This window comes from Lutra lutra, chromosome 17 (genome assembly GCF_902655055.1).
Source record: "Lutra lutra chromosome 17, mLutLut1.2, whole genome shotgun sequence".
Lineage (NCBI taxonomy): Eukaryota > Metazoa > Chordata > Mammalia > Carnivora > Mustelidae > Lutra > Lutra lutra.
The window spans coordinates 57,478,474-57,499,477 of record NC_062294.1 but is presented as its reverse complement, the minus strand read 5'-3'; the positions used below and the strand labels follow the sequence as shown (position 1 = coordinate 57,499,477).

General features: G+C 61.0%; 3 protein-coding genes across 4 annotated transcripts; all 3 read left to right on the top strand.

Moving 5' to 3' along the window:
- The first annotated feature begins 3,895 nt into the window (after positions 1–3,895).
- On the top strand, positions 3,896–7,895 carry IL11 (interleukin 11). Its single transcript, XM_047711036.1, has 5 exons — positions 3,896–4,032; positions 5,212–5,384; positions 5,581–5,667; positions 5,795–5,956; positions 6,692–7,895. The coding sequence occupies exons 1-5, from the start codon at positions 4,026–4,028 to the stop codon at positions 6,860–6,862; spliced, it is 600 nt and encodes a 199-aa protein (XP_047566992.1). The 5' UTR covers positions 3,896–4,025; the 3' UTR covers positions 6,863–7,895.
- Positions 7,896–9,118: 1,223 nt separating this feature from the next.
- On the top strand, positions 9,119–16,744 carry GARIN5B (golgi associated RAB2 interactor family member 5B). Its single transcript, XM_047711032.1, has 11 exons — positions 9,119–9,479; positions 9,673–9,827; positions 10,020–10,278; positions 10,643–10,667; positions 10,828–10,892; positions 10,982–11,082; positions 11,172–11,224; positions 11,306–11,382; positions 11,656–14,246; positions 16,278–16,365; positions 16,455–16,744. Exons 1-10 carry the CDS (start codon positions 9,330–9,332, stop codon positions 16,303–16,305), a joined length of 3,504 nt encoding a protein of 1,167 aa, XP_047566988.1. The 5' UTR covers positions 9,119–9,329; the 3' UTR covers positions 16,306–16,365; positions 16,455–16,744.
- An 89-nt stretch (positions 16,745–16,833) lies between these two features.
- LOC125089137 (cytochrome c oxidase subunit 6B2) lies at positions 16,834–18,263 on the top strand. 2 transcript variants are annotated; one of them, XM_047711044.1, is made up of 4 exons: positions 16,834–16,930; positions 17,044–17,173; positions 17,874–17,974; positions 18,084–18,263. In XM_047711044.1, exons 2-4 carry the CDS (start codon positions 17,062–17,064, stop codon positions 18,135–18,137), a joined length of 267 nt encoding a protein of 88 aa, XP_047567000.1. In that variant the 5' UTR covers positions 16,834–16,930; positions 17,044–17,061; the 3' UTR covers positions 18,138–18,263. The 2 variants fall into 2 exon arrangements, with proteins under 2 accessions (XP_047567000.1, XP_047566999.1); XM_047711043.1 differs by having other exon boundaries at positions 16,883–17,173.
- Positions 18,264–21,004: the final 2,741 nt, after the last annotated feature.

Sequence of the window (21,004 nt, the reverse complement as noted above, 5' to 3'; positions counted from 1 at the left end):
TTCCCCCTAGCAACCAGGGGCAGGTGCCCTGAGGCTCACTGAGCCCCATTGTTAGGGAGGGCCCCCTCAACAACCAGGTGGCCCAGGAGGACAAGGGGGAAATGGGGGTTGGGCCAGAGGTCAGAACACTTGCTCGGGAGTCCTCTTGTTCCCAGGGCTCTCCAGGCCTCCCAGTGGAGAATGGATGGGGAACGTGTAAGGGCCATGAGGATGTGTGGGCCCTGAGTGTGGCTCGTGGGGAGGAAGACCCTTCTCCTCAGGCCTCGGTCTCTCCAGCCACAAATGGGGAAAGGGGTCCATGTGGAGGTCCTCAAGTTTCCCATTTGGCTCCCCTCAATGGTGGAGGAGCCCAGTGGAGGTCTGGGCTGGGACCATGATCCCTAGTTCTCTCAGGTGACCCTCCACTCAGCTTTGCAATACAGTGAGGAGGGAGCCTCCTGGGGCAGTGTGGCTTTGGGGCCTGGATTCCGGGGTCTGAGGGAGGAGGGGCTGGGGGTCTGGACCCAAGTCCGAGGGAGGAGGTGGCTGAGGGCCCAGATTCCTGGGGCTGAGGAAAGAGAGGCTGGAGGTCTGGACTCCAGGGTCTGAGGGAGGAGGGGGCTGGACTCCTGGGTCTGAGGGAGGAGGAGGCTGGGGGCCTGGACTCCTAGGTTGAAGGAGGAGGTGGCTGGACTCCTGGGTCTGAGGGAGGAGGGGCTGGGGGCCTGACTCTTGGGTCTGAGGCAGAAGGCCAGGGACCAGGTCTGAGGGCAGCTCTCCAGGAGTCCAGACCCCATTTCTCAGGAAGCCCCGTGAGTCTGACTCCTGGTCTGTGCATCTCTTGTAAACATCCTGGTGGGAGCTGAGTGGCCCTGGGCTGCCTCCGTCAGAGATGACACAGGTTAGAGGGGGCTCAGCAGGGGGCCGGGGGTGGGGGGTCATAGGGGTTGTGGGGCTGAGGCCAGCAGCTGATGACCATTTCCTGTGTCAACATCATCTGGACCCACTTCGCAATTCCCGGGATTCCTCAGGGATCAAGGAGGGGGTGGGGGGCGGGGCTGCCGGGCCCTGGACCGCGGCTTGGGACTGGGGGGGCCCCCGCCGTCACGGCCCTCACCGCTAATGACAGGTTTGGGTTGCTTCTGCGGCCTGCCTGCCCCGTCACCCCCCAGAGGCCAGACAGGACCCCCCAGGGATAGACAGACGGACACACACAGCCTCGGACCTGCTGACCTCACACCAGCCAGCCCTACCTCACCCAGAGCCAGCACAGGAGAAAGGACCCCCAGCTCCCCACTCATATTCCAGTGGCATCTTCCCTCACATGCGGGACCCTCCGCGCAGAGCCTTTGGCACTATGTGTCCCCGGTCCTTGTCTCTGAGCCTCTGAGCGGGTTTCCTTAAGGCTGCTTGTATCTGTATATTCTATTGTTTCACAACTTGGTCTTTTGCTCACCCTGGGTGTCTGCGTTACAGCCTCTGTGTGTATGTGTCGGTGTCGTCACTTTTTTGTGATTCCCCAATCCTGCCTGTCAGTGGGGGCACCCTGTGCCCTCTTGCTCTCCTTGCAAAAGGAGGAGCCCAGGCGCCCCCCCTCCCCACCCTGGGGAAGACCCAGGATGCTGAGGAATCCCCCTGACCACCTGCGTTACCCACCCCATCTCCCTCAGCCTCCTGCAGCCAGGAAAGCTGGAATTAGGGGAAAGATGACCCCACAGCCTCAGGGTGCAGGCCAAGGCACGATGAGGTGGGGGGGACTGGCACCAGCCAGGTACACTGACCCAGCCTCAGACTCCTGACCTTTCCCATAGAGCATTTTCCAAATGGCAGAATGGAAACACCTTTTTCTCCACCTGGGAACCAGGGTTTAAGGCCTGGACACCTGCCATCTGGTTCGGAGGGAGGAGGGGGCTGGGGGCCCAGGATCCTGGGTTGAAGAAGAGGGTCTGGGGTAGCACTCCTGGTTCCTAGTAGGTGGAAGGGGCTGCCAGTGCAGGATCCCTATTGTTGCTTTCAGACTGGCCCCAGGCCCAGTCCCTATCCCCTCAGGCCAGTCCATCCCCCAGGCTGGTGGCCTGAGTCACCTTGGCTGGCCCCGCCGGTCTGGGGGGGGGCTACGTCAGTTCTCCCCTCACTGACGCAGCCTCGGGCCCCCCACACTGACTCAGCCGGAAACAGGCCCCCTGAGGGGCGGAGACCCAGTGGTCAGAGGCCTGGGTCCCTGTGGGAGCAGGGGCTGGGGAGGGCCCCTGGGGGGCCCTGGAAGGGGTGGCCATGACAGACCCGCAGAGAGAGTTCTTACCTGAGGCAATGAGGTCATGTCCCACCATGGGGGGGCTGTGACCTCACCTCCCTGGGGACGTGAGCCCTCGTCCCCCACCCCACGTGGTGGGGGATGGGAGGGTGAGGACTCTAGCTGCCATTCATCCCCAGAGCCCCCCTACCAGCTCAGCACAGTTCCGAGAGCCAGGAGGGGGCCTGCAGGGGGACCTTGTCGTTTTGCCTTCTCACTCCCACCCTGTCCTTCGCTGGGAAGGGGGGATGCTCCTGGGGATGGGGCCCAAGACCCAGTCCCTCACTCGCTCTGCCTCTGTCCCCGGCACTCATCAGGGCGCCTATGCTCCTAGGGCTGTCCTGTCCATCCTCCCCCCTCCGCTGCTCCAGTGCCTCCGCTCATTTGCCATCTCTGCCCTGTCCCCATCTCCACTCCCTGGCTGAGCCACTCTCTCCATGTGTCTGTCACCCTCATTACCTTGCCGGCTCACTTGCCATCCCCGGCCCTCCTAGAGGCTGCATCTTTCTCTGGGCCTCTGGGCATGTGTTGATAAAAATCGAGGAAGAGAACTGCGATGCTTCGTGTTTATTGACAGCTGATTGTGTGTCCTACACCTCTACACGAGTGAACTCATCCTTACCAGGCATGGGGGGGCAGCAGGGGGATGGGTGCTCGGTTATCCCCATTTCACAGATAAGGAAACTGAGGCCCAAGATCACACCTCGTCTGGGTGTCTCATGCTTGCTCGCTCGCTCTCTCTCTCTCCCTCAGCTCTACTTCTCTCCCCACCTTCACGTCCCTGCCTGTCTCCTGCTCCTCTCTGTCCCAGCGCCCAGCACCTCCTCTGAGGGCCTCTGGCTCCCTGCCTGTCTCTTGGGGCCTCTGCAACTGTGTCCCCAGTGTGTTTCTCCTGCTGTCTGCCTCCCCTCTCTCTAAACCCACAACTTGCTGTCCCTTTTCCTCCTGGGGTCTCTGTGTGGATCTCTCTGCTCCTGCAGTGGACCTACTTGATGTCCCGCATCTCTCCGTGGGTCACTGTCTATCTCTGCCTTTCAGACTCCACCTCTGCCTCAGTGTTCCCATATTCTCCGTGTCCTCCCTTGGGTCTCACACTCTCCATCCCTCTCGCTCTCTCTGTCCCTTTGAATGGCTCTGCCTTGCACATCCATCTCCCCAGAGCTGCGTCTTGTGGCTCTGTCCTCGGCTTTCCCGGTCCCTCTCTCCCCAGCCTCCCTACCTCTCTGATGGTCCTGGTCCAGCCAACCCAGACCCCCAGCAACCCCCCCGTCCCCCTGCAGCCCAGCCCCAGCTCTTGAGCCACTGTGTCTGCCCCTGTGGCGGCCCGGAGGAGGAGGTGGAGGGAGGGGACGCCAATGACCTCACCAGCCCCTCTCCGACCACCCCCCCCTTTCTCTCTTCAACTTTTCCAACTTTTCCTTCCTTGCCCTCCTCTGAGCAAGGCAGCCTGAGCCCTGCGAGGCAGCCGGCTCCCTCTGAATGGAAAAGGCAGGCAGGGAGGGTGAGTCAGGATGTGTCAGGCCGCCCTCCCCTGCCGCCTGCCCCCCGCCCAACCGCCCTGGCCCCCTATATAACCCCCCAGGCGTACACACTCCCTCACTGCCACGGCCCTCGCTGCTCACACGCACATGCCTCCCCTCCCCAGGCCGAGGCCCAGCTGACCCCCAGGGCTCCCCCCGGCAGCGGACAGGGAAGGGTTAAAGGCCCCCAGCTCCCTGCTCCCTGCCCTGGGGAATCCCTGCCCTGTGGGGACATGAACAGTAAGTTGGTTCAAGTTCATGGGGTGCGGGGGACAGGAAGGGAGGAGGGAGGGCCAGTGGCAAGGAGGGTGGGGAGCAGACAGGCGCAGCTGAATGGGGTAGAAAGAGACAGAGGAGAGTGAGGGAGCCATGGGGGGTGGGCAGAGATGGGAGAGGAAAGGAGATTCCGAGAAAGCAGGCGGCCTCCGGAGACGAGGGGGGCAGAGAGACGAGAGGACGAAGCTGAGACGCGGGGAGATGCACAGGGCAGCGCCAGAGAGATGGAGACCCCAGACAGACAGAGACCGATGCCGGGAGGGGATCCCCGAGGGCCCGGGGACCCCAGGGAGTCAGCGGGGACAGAGAGACGCAGACGCCCAGGAATCCCGACAGAGAGGTTCCGGGAGGGAAACTGAGGCAGAGAGCCTCCAGGAGGTGAGCGCCAAGTCCAGAACACCGACCCCAGCCACGGGGAGGAGAGAGAGAGAGAGAGACAGTGGTGCAGACAGGAACGGGAGAGCCAGACAGATGCGGACCGACGGACAGACGGCGGCCGGGGAGGGCCGGGGGGCGGGCTGGGGGTGTGATGCGGGAGCGGGGCGGCCCGGGGGGCGCTGATTGGCTGGCGGACGCGGGGGTGGGCGGGGCAGCTGGGGGATGGGCTGCCCAGGAGCCAGGGCCCGAGCCCCCGAGCCGCGCGCCGCCGCCAGGTCCCTCTGCGCCTCCCGCGGCCCCGCTGCGCCCGCGCCTCTGCCTCTCTCCGCCCAGGTGTGCTCCGGGGGCATCGCCGGCTCCGCGGCCCGGCCTTCCGCGGTCCACCAGGGGGTGGGGATGTCCCCCTGGGGAGGGGTCTGGGCCTCCGGGTTTCTGTCCTGGTCTCCTGCCTCTGCTCTCAGTCCGGCTCGGGCTCCGAGGCCCGGGGAGGGGGCAGGTTCTGGCCTGTGCCTCCCCCCTTCATGCCCCGCCCCGGGGCCCAGATTCCGGCGTCCGGGGGCGGACGGGAGACGCCCGGCCAGTCTACCCGCCCCGGGCCGCGTCTGCTCCGACGGGCGGGGCAGCCAGAGCCGGAGAGGGAGAGGGAAGCCCGCCCCAGCCCTGCGACCTGCCCTGGGCGCTCCACCCTGGGACTCAGGACCCCCAGTCCCTCCTCCCTCAGACCCACCAGTCCGGTCTGAGCTCTCTGCTTCTTCCCGCCCCCAGGTGTTTGCTGCCTGGTCCTGGTCGCCCTGAGCCTGTGGCCAGATAGAGCTGCTGCCCCGGGGCCGCCGCCTGGCCCCCCACGGGCCTCCCCAGACCCTCGGGCTGAGCTGGACAGCGCCGTCCTCCTGACCCGTTCCCTCCTGGCGGACACTAGGCAGCTTGCCGCCCAGCTGGTAGGAGAGACTGGAAGGGACGGGCTGGGACCAGGACCAGGAGTGGGGAGGGCTTCTGGGCTACCACGGTGGCAGAAACGGGGGGGTGGGGTGGGGGCTGGGGGGGATGGGGGAGAGGAGTTTGGAGCCTATCTGAAGGATGGAGGGACCCTTGGAGCTGGGCAGGGTCCCCCTCAAGGCTTCTTTGCCCCCACAGAGGGACAAATTTCCAGCCGACGGAGACCACAACCTGGACTCTCTTCCCACCTTGGCCATGAGTGCAGGGGCGCTGGGAGCCCTGCAGGTAAGGGAAGGGGAAAGGCGGGTGAGGGGGGATAGGTGAGATCTGAGTGTGGAGGGGGGCGGGGGACTGGGGGCCAGAGCAGGCTGGTGGCATGTGTTCCTGATGCTCCCCATGCCCTGTGTCCTAGCTCCCAGGTGTGCTGACACGGCTGCGGGCGGACCTGTTCTCCTACCTGCGCCATGTGCAGTGGCTGCGCCGAGCTGGGGGCCCTTCCTTGCGGACCCTGGAGCCCGAGCTCGGTGCCCTGCAGGCCCGGCTGGACCGCCTGCTGCGCCGGCTGCAGCTCCTGGTAGGACCCCCCAGCCCCCAGGCCTGACACCTAGGCTTGAAACCCAACCCTAGACTCTGGGCCTGCTCTGAGACCTGCTCTGAGACCTTCAAATCCTGTGGCCCCAAGACCCCCCAGACCCTGACCCAAAGGCAGCCTGGAGACCCTGGGTCTACCATCTCTAGACTTCAAGAGCCTAGACCCTGAGGCCTCTAACCTTGAGCTCTGTGTCCCTAAGACCTCAGACACTGGTCATGAGCCCTTAAGACTTGACTACTAAAATCCTAGACCCAGGACCCTGAGCTCAGAAAACTTCAAATACCAGTTCCTGGGCCTGACCCCAAATTCCAGGTCCCACTTCTGAGGGCCTAGCCCTCACCCATGAGTCTCTCAGCTTGGATTGGAGAGATCCCACATCTAAGACCCCAGCCCCAAGATTTTGGACCCGACTCCAGACTTGAGCCCCCAGCCCTTGCCTAGCATCAGGATCCCAGTCCTGACTCTATAACCTGTCCCCCAAGCCCCTGGACTTGGCTCTGACACCCCCACCTTTCGGCCCCAGTTTTCATTTTCTGCACCCAACATGCTGAGAACTACCCGCCCAGAAAGCCCATGCCACAGGCCAGAGAAGCTCCGGAAGCGGGCAGCCTGGGCTTCCCAACCCCCCCTCCCAGTTAGTAGAGGCTCCAAACACCCCTTCCCAAAACCCCCACTGCACCCTGGGCCTATTGCTAACCCTCTGTCCTCTCCCAACAGATGTCCCGCCTGGCCTTACCCCAGGCGCCCCCGGACCCACCAGCTCCCCCACTAGCGCCCCCGGCCTCCGCCTGGGGAGGCATCAGGGCAGCCCATGCTATTCTTGGGGGGCTGCACCTGACCCTTGACTGGGCTGTGCGGGGCTTGCTACTGCTGAAGACTCGGCTGTGACCCGCCACCGGGAACCACCAGCGTCCTTCGATGCCACATCTTATTTATTTATTTATTTGGGGACTGGGGGCATGGCAGCAGGAAAACACCCCCTCCTTCTCTCCCCTTAATTCAAGATGGTCCTTCCAGGAGACCTGGGCAGAGTGGGGGGGTTTCTGTGCCTTATTTATACTTATTTATTTAAGGGGGGTTGGGTGGGAGGCAGGTAGTCTTGGGGACCAAAGGGGCTGGGAACTGGAGTCCTAGATTCTTGAATCTCTGAAGTCTGGCTGCAGGGTTTCCCTATCCCCTAGCCCTCTGGGCCTGGGCAGGAGCATATATTATTTATTAAACAATTACTTTTTGGGTTGGGGTGGGGAGGGAAAGGGAAAGGAGGCTTGGGTTTTTGTACTAAAATGTGAGAAACCTTTGTAAGACAGAGAAGGGGGAATTAAATTTGTCATACACATCCACTTAGAGGTGATTTCTCTGAGGGCTGAGGGTTGGGGGCTGGACGCTGGGGTCTGTGGAGTAGAGGGAGGCATGGACCCTCAGTGGGCAGGACAGTAGAGGGGAGATCGTTGGTCCCCAGGGACCCTGAGCACTGAGGGGTAGGGTCTGAGACTGCACTTTGTAGGCACTCAATGAATCTTTAATGGAAGGCTCCAGAAGGCCGTCCTGTGCCCTACAGTACTTGTATGTGACAAAGCTTGTTTGATGTCGTTCGTTACTGCGATGTTCACAACAGCAAACCAGAAACCACCTAGATGTCCAACCGTGAGGGATGGTTTAATAAATTACACCCGTCTGCCTGATGGGGTGCCGTCAGCATTCCGAGGGGGTGCTCCGGGGGCTGCTTTAAGACCAGAGAAAGCAGGCTACTAACCACGGTGTGATTTGCATTTTGTGTTTAGATGGGTGGATGGATGGATGGATGGATGGATGGATATACAGACGTTTTTAAAAGTCCTAGAACCTGGCTCACTCAGTAGAGCGTGTGACTCTAGATCTTGGGGTTGTGAGTTCCAGCCATATACTGGGCATACACTTTACTTTAAAAATAATAATAAGGGGGCGCCTGGGTGGCTCAGTGGGTTAAAGCCTCTGCCTTCGGCTCAGGTCATGATCCCAGGGTCCTGGGATCGAGCCCCACATCGGGCTCTCTGCTCAGCAGGGAGCCTGCTTCCTCCTCTCTCTCTTCCTGCCTCTCTGCCTACTTGTGATCTCTGTCTGTCAAATAAATAAATAAAATCTTTAAAAATAATAATAATAGGGGTGCCGGGGTGGCTTACCCGATTAAGCATCTGCCTTTAGCCCGGGTCATGATCCCAAAGTCCAGGATTGAGGTCCTGAATCGGGCTCCCTGCTCAGTGGGGAGTCTGCCTCTCCCTCTGCCTCGCACCCCACTCCCGTGCTCACTCTCTCTCTCAAATAAAATCTTTAAAATAAAAAATCCTAGAAGAAAATACACCCAAATTTTGACCAGGGTCCCCTCAGGGTGGAAGGTGGACTGGAGTTCTGAGTGACTTGTTTTTATTTGTGCCTGTCTGTATTATCCAGAATTTCCACAATGACCATGTATTTTGCATGACATATTTAAATAAAATAAATAAACACTTTTTAGAGTGAAAGAATACCAGTTGACACCTTCCCCCCCAAATAAGCCCTCAGAAGGAGTCAGGAATCACGGCTCACTGAGTGCCTGCTCTGGGCCGTGCCTGAAGTGTGGGGCTTTACTTACACGACCCCCTGATTGAGACATCATGACCACTTGACCGGTGAGGGAAGGTGAGGCTGGAGGGGGTGTTTGGATGTTGTTCAAGGTCACATAGCTAGGGAGAGACAACTGTGATTCTGCCAGAAGTCTGGCTCCTTCCAAAGCGCACGTCCCTCCCTTTCTTTATAACCCAGACACAAATCGGTTACAAATGGGGAAACCGAGGCCCAGTGTGGGTATGAGTCTTAGTCAAGGTCCTAGAGAAAGGTCAGTGGTGAGTTGGGGCTGTACTCGGGCCTCCCTTCTTAAGAGTCAGAAACTCTTTAGTTAATTATCCATTCACAATATCCAAGAGAGCAGTTCCCCCACCCCCCGGCTCCGGGGCCCCCCACAAGGGTCCTGTGTTTTCACTAGTTTGGGTCTGGACTGGGGGCTTCTGAGCCACAGGCCCTAAGCCACATCCTGGAGACAGGAACCCATCCGTGCCCCCCGGAGAGTTCCCAGCAAGAGTCCTACACGTAGGTGTCTGATGAGGTCACAAAGCCCCTCCACCAGAAGGCTCCTCCCCTAAGCCAGGGCTGACCACCCCCCCTCTGCGGGGCCATGGCCAAGCCCTGGGGAAGCTCCACCTTCTGGAACCGCTGAGCTCCCGCACCTGTGAAGCCCAAAGGGCCAGAACGGGTGAGCTGGGGGACCCTGGGCTGGCCATGTGCCCAGGTGCCTGGCTCCCTGACCATGTATCTGTGGTGACCCACCTTTTCTCCCGCCGCCATGAACCGGTTTCGCAACATCAAGCGCATGCAGCCACTCCAGGGACCCTCAAAATGGGTCCCCACTCTGGGCGAGCTGCAGAAGACCCTCCAGAAGGGCGAGTACCTGCCCCTCCGTCCGCTGCCAATGTTCGAGAGTAACTTTGTTCAGGTCCCCAGCTTCCTGCACCCTGGGGGCGGAGAGGGGCAGGAGGGGACTGGAAACCCCCTGGGCTGGGGGATTTGAACCCAGGCAGGCATGAGGCAGGGGTGGGGGCGGGCTCCGGTGGCCAGGGGCTTGGGCCGGGGGTGCCAGAGGACCACGGAGAAAGGAGTGGTTCCAGCCCCTCTCCCTGGCCCCCCAGGTAAACAATCGAGGGGCCCCCGTGTACGTGCACCACAGAACCAACCGTCTGACCATGGGTGTGGCTGCCTCCCTGCCAGGCCTGGTACTGCCAGACATCTTGCTGATCGCTGAGCGCGGAGAGGGCAAGGAGTGCTCCAACCTCGCCCTCACCAGGTGCCTCCATCCCCCCTCAGCAGCCCTAGGCAGTGCTCCCGCCTGACCCTCATCGGGTGCCTCCATCCCCCCTCAGCAGCCCCAGGCAGTGCTCCCGCCTGACCCTCATCGGGTGCCTCCATCCCCCCATGTGCTCCTGCTCTGTCCCATCTCCTGCTCTGCCATCGGCATCTCCCGCTCCTCCGCCCCCAGGATGCTCCCGCTGGACCTGGCCCACCTCTACGTGCACGACCTGTCTGCCTGGCGCCTGAAGCTACGCCTGGTCACAGGCCGCTACTACTACCTGGAGCTGGACGCCCCTGATAATGAGCTTGGCTTCCTGTTTGACCGCTGGATCCGTCTCATCAACCTGCTCCACGAGCCGGCCACAACCTGGGCCCCCAGGACCCTGAGCACACCAACCATGGGCCTGGCCCATGTGGTACCTCCTGCTTCCACCTGGCGCCTCCAGGTGGGCACTGCCCCCCACCCTGGGGCAGCTGTGCTTCTAGATCTCAGAACCAAGTCCAACAGCCTGTAACCCAGAACCCCAAGAAATGAGGCCGGGTGCCTGGATGACAGAGGAGGGCCTGGGAGCTGCACTCCCGGATCTGAGGGAGGAGGGGCTGTGTGTCGACTCCTGGGTCTGAGGGAGGAGGGGCTGGGAGATGGACTCCTGGTTTAGGGAGGAGGAGGCTGGGGGCCTAGATTCCAGGATCCCTGAGTCCTGGGAGAGGAATGGGCTGGGGTCCTGGAGTCTTGGGCTGAGTAAGTAAGGGAGATGTGGAAACCAGGAGGAGGCCACCCCTCCTCACTGTCCCCCTTCTTGTCCACAGGCCCAGCCCCAGTCCAAACATTCAGGTGAGCAGGCTCAGTGTCCATCAGGCTCTCCCCTGCTTCTCAGCATCTTCTGCACCAGGCGTGGTCTGACCTTCCCCTTCTTCCCTGGCCAAGCCCCCCGTGCGTCTCCCTGTGTCCTCCCTGTCCGGGACCCTGACTCAAAGCATCCCCTCCTCTGCAGTCATGATTGCCAAGCCCACATTTCCTTACAAGCTGATGGCATCTCAGAGACAGAAGAAAACCAAGGTGAGCATGCTGGGCAGGCTTGGCCGTGGAGGGATGGGGCAGGGGTACTGGGCTCCCTCACTGCCCCCCATCCCTCCTCCCACTGTCAGACCCTCAAGCGCAGATTCAAGTCTCAGGCCGTGGGCGATTCTGTGCCTCTCATCTGGTCACGTGCGGAGCATGCTCAAGCCAAGAAGAAACCTACAGAAAAGTAGGCTGGGGGTCTGGCTCCTGGGGGGAGGCAGGGGAAGGCTGAGGACCCGGTGCAGATGCCGTCAGTCACACCATGTGGTCCTACAGGTCCCAACCAAAACTCTACCTGGACACATCTCAGACAAAAATCCAGGTTTCTGGTGAGCACACCCCCCACATGTGTGGATTCCCAAAGTTCTGGCCCTTCGGCTGAAAACTCAGATTACTTTCTTTCCATCCAGAGAAGCCCAGCATCACCATCCGTACCATCTTCAGCATCATTTCCAACACCATCAACCACACACAGTCCTCTTCCAAGGCAGCTATATACTGGGGGCCCAACTCTTGGTTGGGGCTGGGGTCTGGACTCCTGGGTCTGAGTGGGGAGGAGGGGCTGGGAGTTTGGACTCCTGGGTCTGAGTGGGGAGGAGGGACTGGGGGCCTGGATACCTGGGTCTGAGGGAGGAGGAGCTGTGGTCTGGAATCCTGGGTCTGAGAGAGGAGGAGGGGCTGAGGCTCTGGTCTCCTGGGTCCTGGGTCTCAAGCTTTCTCTGGTCCTGATCATCCTTCCCGTTTCTCGGCCCGTCTCCAGGGTCACTCATCTGACTCGGAGGTGGGCACAGTCCTTGGAGGCTTAGTGGAGACCCCTGTCCGGTGCATCTCGGAGGACAGCCAGGAGCATTCCCTGGTGGGCTCCTATGACTGCTTGGACGCCTACCTGTGGCAGCAGGATGTTGAAGACCTGATGGACCCGGATACCAGCACCTTATCTTCTTCCTCCTTCAGCCCTGCACCTGGCCCTCCAGCCTTCTACTTCCCTCATGCTTTGCCCTCTGGCCAGAAGCACAAGGGAAAGGCCGGGCAGAGGCCGCGGCCATCGCGCTCCCAGAAGTCCCCATCTACCCGGGCCACCTCTTCGAGGGTTCCATTCATCCTCGACCAGTCCAAGAAGGTCTCGGCAGTGCGCGCCCCATCCCAGAAGACCTCGGCTGCCCCTGGCTCATCCCGGAGGGTCCCCACTGTGCCTGGTGCCCCTCAGAAGGTCCCCACTGCGCCTGGTGCCCCTCAGAAGGTCCCAGCAGCACAGGGACCATCTCGGAAGGCGACACCTGTAGCGACCACCTCCCCAAAGGCCCCACCAGCTCACGGTGCATCCCGGAAGCCCCCAGCTGCCTCGGCTGTTTCTCGGAAGGCCCAAGCCATACCTGCCCCATCTCGGAAGCCCCCACCCATGTTGGCTACTCCTCAGAAGCCTCCAGCCGTACCTTCCCTGTCTCAGAAGTCCCCACCCACCCTGGCTCTTCCCCCAAAGGCTGTGTCCCCCACTCTCCAAAGGAAGAAACCTTTGTTCATCCCTACCCCATCCCAGAAGGCTGTGACCTCACCTAGTCGGTACAAGATGACCCTGGAGAGGGCTGATTTTGGCCTGGGGCCCGAGATAGGTCCTAGAAGGGATGCGGCTGAGAGAAGGAAGCAGGAAGGGGCACCCCAGCCCATGTTGTTCGTGGGCACCCAGGAGATGGACGTACTGGAGACAAGGACCCAGAAGACATCCATGGAGCTGCCTTTCACCACCACGAAGAAGCAGTCAGAGGAAGTCGTGATCAGCAAAGCCCGGGAGATCACCCTGGATGGTCTGAAGGGCTGGGGCTTGCTGGAGGACAAGGTCCACAGAAAGAAGGAGAAGATATCCCTGGACATGCCTGGCTTCAAATCCAAGGAGAGGGCAGAGCAGCAGAGGTGGTTCAAGGCCCAGGAGCTGGCCATCGAGGGAGGTCCAGAGGAGCAGAGCAGGCCCTTCTCGGTAGAAGGCCTCACGCTCGCCAAGATGATGATCATGGCCAACTGCAAGGAGCCCCCCCGGAGACAAGCTGCAGTCGGCCTGCCCTCCTGGCTCTCGGCTCCCCAGGCATCTATGTCAGCAGAGGGCATAGGGCCCCTCAGTCCCTGTTCTGCACCCTTGCCAGAGAGGAAACCAGTGGCAGCTAGGAAGCAGTCCCCATTGGGTCCCTGGGTGCCCTCGTCAGAGAGGAAAGCAGCGGTGGTTAGGGAGCAGTTGGGCTCTTGGGCGCCCTCTCCAGAGAGGAAACCAGTGGCAGTTAGGGAGCAGTCCCCAGTGGGCTCCTGGGCACCATCGATGGAGGGGACCCTGGCAGGGTTTAGGGAGCAGTCCCCATTGAGCTCCTGGGCACCCTCGACGGAGGAGCCTTCAGTGGGGGGTAGGGAGCAGTCCCTGGTGGGCTCCTGGGTGCCTTCGATGGAAGGGACCCTGGCGGGGTTTAGGGAGCAGTCCCCATTGAGCTCCTGGGCACCCTCGACGGAGGGGCCTTCAGTGGGGGGTAGGGAGCAGTCCCCGGTGGGCTCCTGGGTGCCCTCGCCCGAGAGGAAACCAGTGGCAGTTAGGGAGCAGTCCCCGGTGGGCTCCTGGGCGCCCTCAACAGAGGGGACCTCCGTGGGGGGTAGGGAGCAGTCCCCGGTGGGCTCCTGGGCGCCCTCGATGGAGGGGACCTCAGTGGGGGGTAGGGAGCAGTCCCCGGTGGGCTCATGGGTGCCCTCGCCCGAGAGGAAACCAGTGGCAGTTAGGGAGCAGTCCCCGGTGGGCTCCTGGGCGCCCTCAACAGAGGGAACCCCGGCGGGGGGTACCCAGCAGTCCCCGGTGGGCTCCTGGGTGCCCTCGATGGAGGGGACCTCCGTGGGGGATAGGGAGCAGTCCCCAGTGGGCACCTGGGTGAAGGGGAAAATACATCGGTGGGCAGAGAGGAGCAGGCATCAGTGGGCAGAGGAGAAAGCAAATGTGGAGGAGCTGTTCCAGGACACCACGGGGCCTTCTGAGGTGCCCTACCTCCCCAAGCAGGAGATGGGCAGTGTCTCCAGCAGCCAGAAGATGGACAATGTCTCCCTGTCTCCCACCTCTCTGTCTGTGTCAGAGGGGGAGGATACAACCCGGTCACCAACCTCACTGACCCCTGTGTCAGAAGTGGGAGCTGGGGTGTCCCCACCGCTCAGCAGCATATCTCAAGAGCCTCGCGAGCCCAAGGAGATGTCAGACCTCAGCCCTGTGACCACCACGGGGCTGTCCTCAACGGGTGTCTCACCCTCGCCCTTGGAAGTTGAGAGCGGGATGGACCTGGCTGCCAGCGGGGATAAGGAAGAGGAACAGGATGTCTTCAGCCCTTCAGCCAGGTACTTGGGGGTGATGACTGATATATTCCGTCAACCCCATTCTCTGCCAGGTGGAGGATCACGCCCTCTTTTCTCACTTTTATTCATGGACTTGGTATTTAGTGAGTGTTGACTTTGTGCTAGGCATTGTTATAAGCACTGGGAATCCAGCACTGAGCAATTTGGGAAGTATATGCCCTTGCCACCTTGTGTGTAGAGCCCAGAGATGCTGTTTAACCTCCCGCAATGCACAGGCTCTTCCTCCAACCTCACCCCCAGCGAAGAATGATCCACACAAACTATCAGTAGTGATGAAGTTAGGAATCCTGAGAATGAAAACTAAGGCAATTATATTGTATGATATAAGCTGATAGCTCCAAGGGGAGACAGTACAGGAGGGCAGACTAGGCGTGAAGGTAGGCAGCCTCCAGAATGGGACTGTGGATCCGGGAGGGCCTCAGGGAGTTGATGTCACTTGTTAAAGACTTGGAGGAGAAGAGGGAGGGTTCCGTGCACACATCTGGGGAAGTTATGAGTGTGCAATATGTTGACCAAGAGTGAGTTCCAGGGGGCCCCAGAGAGAAGAATGCCATCAGAAGAGTCAGGGAACTGGTGGCGATCAAAGGAGACCTTGCCGGGCATTTTAAGAACTTAGGCTTTGATGCTGATGAGTGAGCTGGGGGCAGGTGGATTGAGCTAAATAGTTGGGATTCATGTGTGTTAGGAAGGGCTCTCTCTGGCCCAAGCATAGAGAAGGTAAGCGGGCAAGGATGGAAGCTCGGAGAGTCGGCAAGAGGCAGTCGCAGTGATCCAGGCATGAGATGTGGATCTGGACACAGGAGGTGTTGGAGGTGTTGAGAGGAGACAGGGTTCTAGAGATGCTCTGATGGCTGAGCCAACAGATTGTGTCCATGTGGTATGAAGGGAAAGTGTAAGGGTTGGGGTCTGGGACCCCGTTGGTAGCAGAGAAGCTGTGAAGGAAATGGGCGGCAGGTAGAGCATCAGGAGTTCCATTTCGGACATCTGAATTCCAAGATGTCTGGTGAAGATGTGGGTTAGGTAGCTGGATGCGTGAGTCACGGGTGACTTGGGAAATCAACAGCTCGGGGCTGGCTACTGCAAGCTAGGAGACTAGGGGAGGTCTCTGGCCAGTGAGTGTAAACAAAGAAAGTGTTGGGAAGAGGGGAGACCACAGTAGTGGTGTGCAGAATGGTGAGACACAGGTATCCTGGCCACCATGGGAAAAGAGCAGTTGTGTCTAATGCCCCATCTAGGTGGGGGGAGGTGGGACTGAGGATTTATCAGCAAGGATTCGATTATTTGCTACATGGTCGTAACGAGCTGAATGGGGCAGGCCTGAGGAGGCACAGAGAGCAGGAGGTCACCTGCCAGCATCCTTGAAAATGTGATGCTGGCTGAAAGGAGCCAGATGCAAGGGTCCCCTTCGCGGATGATGCCCTTTGACAATTGTGGGGCAGACAAATCCCAGCTGACTGGTGGTTGCCAGGAGCTGGGATGGGGAGGGATGGCGCATGGGGAACAGGGTCTCCCTGTGGGCTGATGAAACGTTCTGGAGCTCAGAGGTTGTGGTCCCACCACGTGGCAAATGCAACAAACGCCGCTGAACTGTACATTTTAAAATGATTGCAGTGGTAAATTTTATGTGATGGGTATTTCCCCACTGTATCCCTACGTACCTACCTCTGTGCGTTGGCAAAGAGGGCATTCCGAGGGGAGGAGTAGACCAGCTTTCTGCAAGTGGCTTGCTGCAAGGGGAGGAGGGATGTGGAGAGGCAGCTGGGGTAGGAAGCCCCGCAAGAGCGATTCTTGAGAGGAGAGCTACCAGAGTGCAGTTGGATGTGAGGTGAAGGGTGCACAGCTGGGCTTGGTAGCGACTAGGCAGGAGGGAGAGGAACCTGCGAGGTCCGTCGGGGGCAGGAAGACGCAGTGGGTACCCCGTTCCATCTCAGGCTCCGTTTGGGACGGGTTTACTGAGCACTCAGTAAACTGTGGCCCCCAAAGCCTCCTTTGGCTTTCTCTCTCTCTCTCCAGCATGCTCAGTACCGAGAGCCCTCAATAGCGGGATTCCGAGGACTCGATCTCAGTTGCCAAAGTGTCCAAAGGAGCCCAGCCTGGCCAGGTAGCCCGAGACCCCGCAGACCCGCCCACGTCCTGGCACTGGAGTCCGGGAGCTCAGACCCCACCCTGGCTCTTTCCTCTTCCCCACAGGCCCCCAGGGTGCTGTGCACCTTTACCGTAAGAAGCAGGGTGCTGAAAAGGCCGGGCGGGAGTATGCTCTCTCTCCGGCAGAGACCAGAGCTATCTATACCTTTATATATTGGGGGGGGGGGGCGGGGAGCGGGACGGGGGAGAGCCCGCGGGGTGGCCCAGCTTCGCAGAGATTAAAAGCCTGAGTCAGACTCAGCAAAAGTCGTGCCTGGGTGCCTGTGTGTGCGCGGGGGACCCTCAAGAGCTTGGTGGGGCTGGGGGCAGGAGGCTGAAGGGAGGTCGGCGCAGACCCCGCCCCACGTCCTAGAACATCCCCTGCAGCGCAGCGGCTCCCATTGGCTGGGGTCCAGGGGTCCCAGCCAATCCTGCTGGGGGTCGGGTTTCTCGTGAGCTGGACCCAGGAGACTCAGAAGCGACAGGTACCCCTGGACCGCCCCACACCACAGCTGACCCAGTGACACGCTGACATCACTCTGGTGAGGGCAGGGCGGGTGGGCTCAGGGGCTGGCCTTCGGGTGGGGGCCAGCAGCGGGGTGTGGGTCGGAACGAGGGGCGCTCCCGAGCGCCACGGAGCCCCCTTCCCACGCAGGAGCTGCCGCCTCCGTGGATGTTGGATGTCGATTCCCAGAAGCCCCCCAAGGGGAAATGGTCGACACCGCCCTTCGACCCGCGCTTCCCTAACCAGAACCAGACCCGAAACTGCTACCAGAACTTCCTGGGTGAGACCTTGCGGGCCAGGTTAGGGGCAGGGGGTAAGAGAGGGGAGGCAGGAAGGGGCGCGCCCCACCTGAAGATGGGGAGAGGGTCGGGGACCCGACTTGGCGTTGGAGACCGTTGGGATGGAAGGGGAGGGGACTACCGTCCGCAGGGGCGGGGCCTGGTGTGGAGCGGCGAGGACCGAGTCCTGGAGGGGCGGGGCCTGGTCTGGAGAGGGTGGACCGACCATGGTGGGGCGGGGCCTGGTATGGAGGGGCGAGGACCAAGCCCTGGAGGGGCGGGGCTTGGTCTGGAGCGTGTGGGCAAACCATGGTGGGCCGGGGTCTGGTCGTGGAGGGGCGCGGCCTGGAGGGGACGGGACCAAGTCCAGGAGCCGGGCAAGGAAGGGCTGGGGAGGGGGGTCTTCCCGGGAGGGGGAGGAGCTTGGTCTGGCGAGGTAGGGGCGAGGCAGGGAGGGAGGGAGAGAAAGAGAGATACAGAGAGAGAGAGGTAGAGAGACAGAGAGAGATACAAAGATACAGAGATACAGCGCGAGCCCCTGGCCAGGGCCGGGGCCTGGAGTGGAGGGGCGGGATTGAGTCGTGGAGGGCGAGGCCACGGAGGGGGTGGGGCCATTGTTGGGGGCGGGGAGAGGGGCGGGGCCAGGCCGGGAGAGCCGGGGCGGGGCCGCAGAGCCACCCCCCGCCCGGCCCCACCCTGCAGACTACCACCGCTGTGTCAAGAGAATGAGCCGCCGCGGGAAGAGCACGCAGCCCTGCGAGTATTACTTCCGCGTGTTCCGCTCGCTGTGCCCCATGAGCTGGGTGAGCAGGCCGGGGGGGGGCGCCGGCGGCCGGCCGGGGGTGCCGGGTTCCGTGGAGCTGAGCCGGCGCCCTCGGCCTCCTCCCCCAACCCCCGCCCGCCCCTTCCCAGGTGCGGCGCTGGACCGAGCAGATCCAGGACGGGACCTTCGCCGGCAAAATCTGACGGCCTGAGAGCCGCTCCTCCGAACGATCAGCGCACTGACCCCGCGTCCTGGCGTCTCCCGGAGCCCCGGCCCCGGCTGTACACTCCCCAGTCTCTAAACCACCAATAAAGCTCTGTTGCTGCTGATATTTCTTCTTAATGTGTGGTGTGGGGGCTGGAGAAGTCCTTCCTGCGTCAGGGCCCTGCAGCTAGCACTACTGGTGCTGATGGGAGAGGGGGCAGGGGTGGAAGGAGGATCGTGGGGTCTCCAGAGTGGGATGCAGCCCAGCCCCTCCCGCGCCCGCTCCAGTACCTCCAGCAGCCAGCAGCCCCCGGCCTGGGCTTCTGTGGATGACCTCGCTTGCCCCCCAGGGTGCTCCTGACTGTCCACCCCGACACGTGGCCCGCCCTCCATCTCCTCCCTCAAGATCCTCCTCCCCTCTTACCTCCCCAGACTCCTTTGGGACTTACATTCCCAAGTTCTGGGGGTTTGACTGTGTGCCCCCCAGCGCTGACCCCAACGGTCCCTCTCCGTCTCTAGACTCTTTCCCAGCTATTCACCACTCTCCGTCACTCCCCCGCCCCCGTCTGACTCCCATTTCCCCCCAAGTACACCCTGTCCTCATGCTCGAGCCCCTCCCAGCAGTCTTCTGCAGGCCCGGCCTTGTCCTTTCAGCACTGCTCTCAGGCCAGAGCAGTCTCCTCCGACGTTCTCCAGAGACAGCTGTCACGTCAGCTTCTCCAGAATGCTTCTGCAGGATGCTCCAGGCTCCTGTCTGGATAATACTTTGCTCCTGCCCCATCCAGGCACTGGATCTGCCTTCAGCCAGCCTCGGAGGTGGCAGCACTGATTCCAAACGCCCCTTGAAATGTCACCTGTCTAACCACCCACCCCCTTCTGTCCCCCCCCCCCCCCCCCCCCCCCGCCAAGGCTGAGGAGTCACCCTTCACAAGCACAGAGCCCTGGGATTCTAGCCTGGCCTGAGTCCTGGGCAGAGGGAGGACTGAATCCCACTGTTCCTCCCTGAAGCTGTATGCTTCCTTGAACAGCCTGGACCCACACTCTGCCTGAAGTAGTCTCAAGAGGCCTGTTCAATCCTGGGGTTCAAAGGTGGCTATTACTAATCATAACACCTGAACAAGCCTCTTGACCTGTGTGCACCTCAGTTTCCCCAGCTGTAAACCCAGATGGTGCACAGTCCTGTTACCAGGAGAGGTGGGTTAATGGGAGGGGCTGAGTGGACTCAGCAGAGGACTGGCTCAATCCTGCTCCTCACTCCTCCCATCCCCCTTGATGACTTCTCCCACCCTCGCATACCCTCTACACTGCCCTCATCACCCCGTCCAACGCACACCCCCGGCATCTCATCTGCTGGGATGTCCGCACCCAGATACCTTGCCCCAGAACTCCCTTGCTCCAACCACAGCCTGAGAAGCAGGAGGGCACAGGAGGGTGCAGGGTGTGCTGAGAGCTACAGGAAGGGCTGTCCTGCTCTAGTGGCTGTGCTGCTGGATCAAGGGACACAGGCAAGGCAGCTCTGAGTCACCGAATGGGGCTGATGGGTGTCTGACACTCAGTTTACCCAGGTAGCCTCTGACCACAGGGCCTGACACCCATGCAGCCCCAGCCAGCCCCTTGACCTCCCCCAGGGTACCAGTGCCTAGAGTGCTTTGCTGGCTGCCCAGAAGCCACTCCTAGCCTTCCTCCTCCTTTCCATCTTTGGCCCAGGATCCTCCCCACCATCATTCCTCGACCACTTCTGGAACATTTTTAAAATTTTATTTATTTTGGAGAGAGAGAGAGAGAGAAGGCACACACGTGCTTGTGTGAGCGGCGGGGGGGGGGGTGGTGTGGCAAGGGAGAGAGATCAGACTCCCTGCTAGTGCAGAGCCCCACATGGGGCTCGATCTCACCGCCCTAAGATCATGACCTGAGCCAAAATCAAGAGTTAGATCCTTAACTGACTGAGCCACCCACGTGCTCCTCTTCTGGAAGATTCTTTAAAAACAAAAAAAAGATTTTATTTATTTATTTGAGAGAGAAAGCATGAGAGAGGGGGGAGGGTCAGAGGGAGAAGCAGATTCCAGGATTGTGACCTGAGCCCCAGGCAGACACTTGACTGACCCACCCAGAAGCCCCATTCTGGAACATTCTTTACCCTCTGCCTCCACGGTCCTGTGGATGCCAGAGCCCAAGGCAGGATCTACACCAACTTCACTGCAAACTCCCAGGCCCCAAACTCTGAACACCTGTTCCGCTGCTCCTCTCCCAGCTCCTCGGAAGCACCTGATGTCAGCCTCACGGACCTGCAGCAGCCTCCACGGCTGGAGGAAACTGAGGCCTCTCACTAGTTCTCCCCTCCCAACTGCACTCCTGCTCTCGCCACCTCCTTCCCCTCTTACCCCTCGCCCTCAGTCCATCTCTCCTCCTCCCATCTCTGCAGACCTCAGCCAGCTCCTTCCTCCATCTCTGCAGACAGACTCAGGTGCCTCTGGAGGCTCAGAATCACCAAGGGGCTCAGCGGCCTTCATCCTTTGCTCCCCGAACCTCGAACCTCAAGGCACCCGCTCTCCCTCTCCCTCCCCCCACCATGGAAGCCCTGTGGTGCAGCTCCAGTCTCCTCTCTCTGGTGTCTGCCTTTGTCAGAGCCTGAGGAGCTTGGAGAACTGGTTCAAGTCCCAGCTACGGGCCCTGCGGCCCCAGACAGACTCCCTAAACCCTCTGCACCACGGTCTTTCACCCCAATGCGGTGATAACACGTGTAGGTCACAGGGCTGCTGGGAGGATGCCGCTGTTAGGGGTTACACAGCCCGGTGTTCTCGGGGTGCGTATGCAGGAGGCTCGGTCTGTGTGGGCGATTGGAGGAACTCAGAATTAGTGCGGTGCT